Genomic DNA, 6,289 nt, shown 5'->3' on the forward strand with positions numbered 1-6,289 from the left:
TTTTTTTTGTGGCTAAATAATACTCCCTTGTATAAATCTACAGGCATACCTCAGAGATATTGTGGGTTTAGTTCCAGGTCACTGCAACAAAGCGAATATCACAATAAAGTGAATCACATGAAAAAGCTATGTTTACACTATACTGTAGTCAATTAAGTATACAATAGCATTTTGTCTAAAAATGTATGCACCTTAATTAAAAAATACTTTATTGCTAAAAAATGGTAACTATCCATCTGAACCTTCAGCAAGCCATAATCTTTTTGCTGGTAAAGGGTCTTACCTTCAATTGCAAAAATTGTGATATTTGAGAAGTACAACAAAAATTACGATAAAGTGAAGTGCAACAAAATGAGGTATGCCTGTACTATATTTTGTTTATCCATTCATCAGTTGATGGACATTTGGGTTGTTGCCACTTTGGGCTATTATGAATAATGCTGCTATGAACTTTCGTGTACGAGTTTTTGTGTGAACATATGTTTACAACTCTCATGGGGATACACCGAAGAGTGGAATTGCTGGGTCAAAGGTAAGCCTGTTTTATGTTTGAGAAACTGCCAGACTGTTTCCCAAAGCAGCTGCACCATTTAACATTTCCACCAGCGATGTATGAGTGTTCCAACTTCTCCACATCCTCACCAACACTTATTTTCCGCTTTAAAAAATTAACATGATATTCTGTTTAAAGCAGAAAAATAGGTAGTAAACCCACACACCCTGCTTCTGTTTACTGGCTACTCCCACATACGGCTTGTTGGCAGCATATGAGGCTCAGCAAATTATTCGTCTTCTCCACATCCTAGGACTCTCTTCCATAAAATCAGTGATAATAATTCCTTCCTCAGATGGGAACTGGGAGGATCTAATGTGATAATTTATATAAAGCCTTAATACATATTAGGTACTTAATGTTTATTTCCTTTCTTTTTTCACTTAAGAGTATTCGTAAGCTTAGCAAACATCCTCTCCTGGGTTATCACGGCAGAGGACTTTATAATAAAGAACTCTGGAAATGAAAGGTTAAAAATGTACAATGCATGTTATTTGCTAACTATTCTTCCTTAAACGTTAGCCAAGGTTCAGTATTTAGCTTTAATAGAGGTACTAAAACTGAGCATTTGCCTTCTATAACACGATGTAGAGGAAGCCACTGGCAGTCTCCAATGGGCACACTTAACTAAAAAGGCCAACAATTAATTATGTGAGTTCTGCCTGCCAATCCTTCCCCTGTCCTTCCTGCAAAAAACTGACACACTTTGGGCAATGTCTAAGCTATAACCTGTGACAGGCTCAGTTATAAACTTGGGCTGGGTTTTACACTCACCATATGTCGTGGTTGAATTGTATCCTCCAAAAAGATATGTCAAGTCCTAATGCCTGGTATCTATGAACGTGAACTTATTTGGAAATATGATCTGTACAGATGTGACCAAATTAAATGAGGCCATACTTGATCGGGGTGGGCCCTAAGTTCAATGACTAGTGTCCTTATAGAGGGATACAGAGAGACACAGAGGCACAGACACATACAGAGAGAAGGCAGCCTTGTGAAGAGGGAGGCAGAGATCGAAATGATACAGCTCAAGCCAAGGAATGCCAAGGATTACCAGCAATGATCAGAAACTAGGAAGAAGCAAAGGATTCTTTCTTGGTGCTTTGAGCGGGAACCTGGCCTTGACAACACCTTGATTTTAGGCTTCTAGACTATCAAACTAATAAATAAAACATTTCTGTTCTTATAATCCACCCAGTTAGTGATAATTTGGTATAGTAGCCCTAGGAAACTAATACATTATATGACATTTTTGCTTAAAACTGAGCCACTCTGCCTAGTCGAGACGTAAAGAGTATAACAAAGCCATTACAAACTCCATAGTGTATCTTAGTAATCACAACCTTTCCTTTTGTCTGCCTTGTTTGTGACTATTTTCTTTCTACCATCTTAAAACCTGGTACTATGATACCAGATACTGGTACTATGTCTCTCACAAAGTCTCACTACCACTGAGTGGATGCGGGTGGATTATGACGAGAGATCAGGTGTCCCAGAGGTTAGAAGAAGGTGTTGGAGAGGACAAGGCCCCAGATCCATTACCTATTCAGAACACACTCTGCCTCTAGCCAGCATCTCACAAGCGCAGCAGGTTAGAGAGGAGATGGGTCAGGCACACTCAGTACCGGGCCTGGAAGACAACTTATGTTCTCTTCTCAGCTGCATCACAATAAGATATAAATCCCAAGTGCCTAAGGAAACACTAAAAGGGCTTGGAAATTACATTAAAACAAGAGGATCTTAAAGCTGATGCTGAACAGTTATGTTAGTGTCTACATCAAATTGGAAAGGTCATCTTTTCTAGGTTGGCTATGTATCTTACAATAGGCTGTGTCTCTTCAAAGCACGTGGCACAGCTATAATTAATTACTTGTTAAATGAATGTTCTCCCTTCCAGAGGGCAGGGGCTGAGACTTCTTCTTCAGAGCTGTATCCCCAGGGTCTGGTCAGTGCCTGACTTGCAGTAGGTGCTTAGTAAGTAGTGCCAAGTAAATGAATGAATAAATGGAAGGAAGGAAAGGGAGGCAAGCTTGTTCCCCTGGCCCAAAGGTTCCTGTGTTTTCAACAGTAATCGGAACAGGGCATACTCACTGTCAAAGAGGATGATCCTGCCATCGCCACCACAGGGCTGGGTGTGATCCCCGAAGCAGACGCTGTTGCACTCAGTACTGGCTGCCTCCCCATATTTCCAGTAATCAGGATTGTTTCCACAAAAGCAAGCATAGCCTGACTCCATCCCAGCAAACTGTCACAACAGAGAAGCAGCACTTGATGAGTATCAAGCATCAATCAGTGGTGTCAAATGACCTGAAGGAGTCTGGCAAGGTCAGCCCCCAGCAAGCAACTAGCCTCATCTTCTCAGCCCACGCTTCCCCTTGGACCTCTCCCTTGTCCCATAACACTTCATTACACATTGATCAGCAACTGTGCACCACTACTGCGTTTCCCCTTCAGTGAGCATCCCTTTTAAATGTCTGCATTTCCAATGTATTTAAGTAAGTTTTAATGGGGGTGGGAGGTGGGAATCCCATAAACTTAAAACATTAATAATAATAACAGTTAAACATTTTATTGAATGTTTACTATGTATCGGGTAGTAAGTGCCTTACCGGGTAGTAAGTCCTTATCGGGTAGTAAGTCCTCCCAGCAAATTCATTATAGGTCCTATTAAAATTTTCATTTTTTATATTACTATATAGTAAAACTATTTATCTAGTGTATAGTTCTATAAATTTTAACCCACGCACAGATTTGTGCAATCACCACTACAATCAGGATACAGAAAGGGGTGCATCATCACTTATTTTCCGCTTTAAAAAATTAACATAATATTCTGTTTAAAGCAGAAAAATAGGTAGTAAACCCACACACCCTGCTTCTGTTTACTGGCTACTCCCACATACGGCTTGTTGGCAGCATATGAGGCTCAGCAAATTATTTGTCTTCTCCACATCCTAGGACTCTCTTCTGTAAAATCAGTGATAATAATTCCTTCCTCAGATGGGAACTGGGAGGATCTAATGTGATAATTTATATAAAGCCTTAATACATATTAGGTACTTAATGTTTATTTCCTTTCTTTTTTCACTTAAGAGTATTCGTAAGCTTAGCAAACATCCTCTCCTGGGTTATCACGGCAGAGGACTTTATAATAAAGAACTCTGGAAATGAAAGGTTAAAAATGTACAATGCATGTTATTTGCTAACTATTCTTCCTTAAACGTTAGCCAAGGTTCAGTATTTAGCTTTAATAGAGGTACTAAAACTGAGCATTTGCCTTCTATAACACGATGTAGAGGAAGCCACTGGCAGTCTCCAATGGGCACACTTAACTAAAAAGGCCAACAATTAATTATGTGAGTTCTGCCTGCCAATCCTTCCCCTGTCCTTCCTGCAAAAAACTGACACACTTTGGGCAATGTCTAAGCTATAACCTGTGACAGGCTCAGTTATAAACTTGGGCTGGGTTTTACACTCACCATATGTCGTGGTTGAATTGTATCCTCCAAAAAGATATGTCAAGTCCTAATGCCTGGTATCTATGAACGTGAACTTATTTGGAAATATGATCTGTACAGATGTGACCAAATTAAATGAGGCCATACTTGATCGGGGTGGGCCCTAAGTTCAATGACTAGTGTCCTTATAGAGGGATACAGAGAGACACAGAGGCACAGACACATACAGAGAGAAGGCAGCCTTGTGAAGAGGGAGGCAGAGATCGAAATGATACAGCTCAAGCCAAGGAATGCCAAGGATTACCAGCAATGATCAGAAACTAGGAAGAAGCAAAGGATTCTTTCTTGGTGCTTTGAGCGGGAACCTGGCCTTGACAACACCTTGATTTTAGGCTTCTAGACTATCAAACTAATAAATAAAACATTTCTGTTCTTATAATCCACCCAGTTAGTGATAATTTGGTATAGTAGCCCTAGGAAACTAATACATTATATGACATTTTTGCTTAAAACTGAGCCACTCTGCCTAGTCGAGACGTAAAGAGTATAACAAAGCCATTACAAACTCCATAGTGTATCTTAGTAATCACAACCTTTCCTTTTGTCTGCCTTGTTTGTGACTATTTTCTTTCTACCATCTTAAAACCTGGTACTATGATACCAGATACTGGTACTATGTCTCTCACAAAGTCTCACTACCACTGAGTGGATGCGGGTGGATTATGACGAGAGATCAGGTGTCCCAGAGGTTAGAAGAAGGTGTTGGAGAGGACAAGGCCCCAGATCCATTACCTATTCAGAACACACTCTGCCTCTAGCCAGCATCTCACAAGCGCAGCAGGTTAGAGAGGAGATGGGTCAGGCACACTCAGTACCGGGCCTGGAAGACAACTTATGTTCTCTTCTCAGCTGCATCACAATAAGATATAAATCCCAAGTGCCTAAGGAAACACTAAAAGGGCTTGGAAATTACATTAAAACAAGAGGATCTTAAAGCTGATGCTGAACAGTTATGTTAGTGTCTACATCAAATTGGAAAGGTCATCTTTTCTAGGTTGGCTATGTATCTTACAATAGGCTGTGTCTCTTCAAAGCACGTGGCACAGCTATAATTAATTACTTGTTAAATGAATGTTCTCCCTTCCAGAGGGCAGGGGCTGAGACTTCTTCTTCAGAGCTGTATCCCCAGGGTCTGGTCAGTGCCTGACTTGCAGTAGGTGCTTAGTAAGTAGTACCAAGTAAATGAATGAATAAATGGAAGGAAGGAAAGGGAGGCAAGCTTGTTCCCCTGGCCCAAAGGTTCCTGTGTTTTCAACAGTAATCGGAACAGGGCATACTCACTGTCAAAGAGGATGATCCTGCCATCGCCACCACAGGGCTGGGTGTGATCCCCGAAGCAGACGCTGTTGCACTCAGTACTGGCTGCCTCCCCATATTTCCAGTAATCAGGATTGTTTCCACAAAAGCAAGCATAGCCTGACTCCATCCCAGCAAACTGTCACAACAGAGAAGCAGCACTTGATGAGTATCAAGCATCAATCAGTGGTGTCAAATGACCTGAAGGAGTCTGGCAAGGTCAGCCCCCAGCAAGCAACTAGCCTCATCTTCTCAGCCCACGCTTCCCCTTGGACCTCTCCCTTGTCCCATAACACTTCATTACACATTGATCAGCAACTGTGCACCACTACTGCGTTTCCCCTTCAGTGAGCATCCCTTTTAAATGTCTGCATTTCCAATGTATTTAAGTAAGTTTTAATGGGGGTGGGAGGTGGGAATCCCATAAACTTAAAACATTAATAATAATAACAGTTAAACATTTTATTGAATGTTTACTATGTATCGGGTAGTAAGTGCCTTACCGGGTAGTAAGTCCTTATCGGGTAGTAAGTCCTCCCAGCAAATTCATTATAGGTCCTATTAAAATTTTCATTTTTTATATTACTATATAGTAAAACTATTTATCTAGTGTATAGTTCTATAAATTTTAACCCACGCACAGATTTGTGCAATCACCACTACAATCAGGATACAGAAAGGGGTGCATCATCTCAATAATCTTTCTCATGATATCGCTTTATAGTTTCCCTTCCTAATTCGTTTTCCATTACTATACTGCCATTTCAAAATATCATGTTATAGACTGAATGTCCGTGTCCTCGCCTCAATTCATATGTTGAAAGTTAATTCCCAGTATGATGGTATTTGGAAGTGGGGCCTTTGGGAAGTGATTGGGTCATGTGCGCAAAGCCGCCTATGAACCAGAAAATAAGCCTTC

At 40.7% G+C, this 6,289-nt stretch overlaps 1 protein-coding gene across 1 annotated transcript in view; it reads right to left on the reverse strand.

The window, feature by feature from the left end:
* The window catches only part of KREMEN1 (kringle containing transmembrane protein 1), a 58,064-nt gene that overhangs the window by 24,655 nt on the left and 27,120 nt on the right, over positions 1-6,289 (reverse strand). Inside the window, 1 exon segment of the mRNA XM_011373396.2 lies at positions 5,356-5,509. Within this exon segment, the coding sequence (XP_011371698.1) occupies positions 5,356-5,509 (154 nt within the window).

This window comes from Pteropus vampyrus, unplaced genomic scaffold, assembly GCF_000151845.1.
Source record: "Pteropus vampyrus isolate Shadow unplaced genomic scaffold, Pvam_2.0 Scaffold223, whole genome shotgun sequence".
In the NCBI taxonomy this organism is placed as follows: domain Eukaryota; kingdom Metazoa; phylum Chordata; class Mammalia; order Chiroptera; family Pteropodidae; genus Pteropus; species Pteropus vampyrus.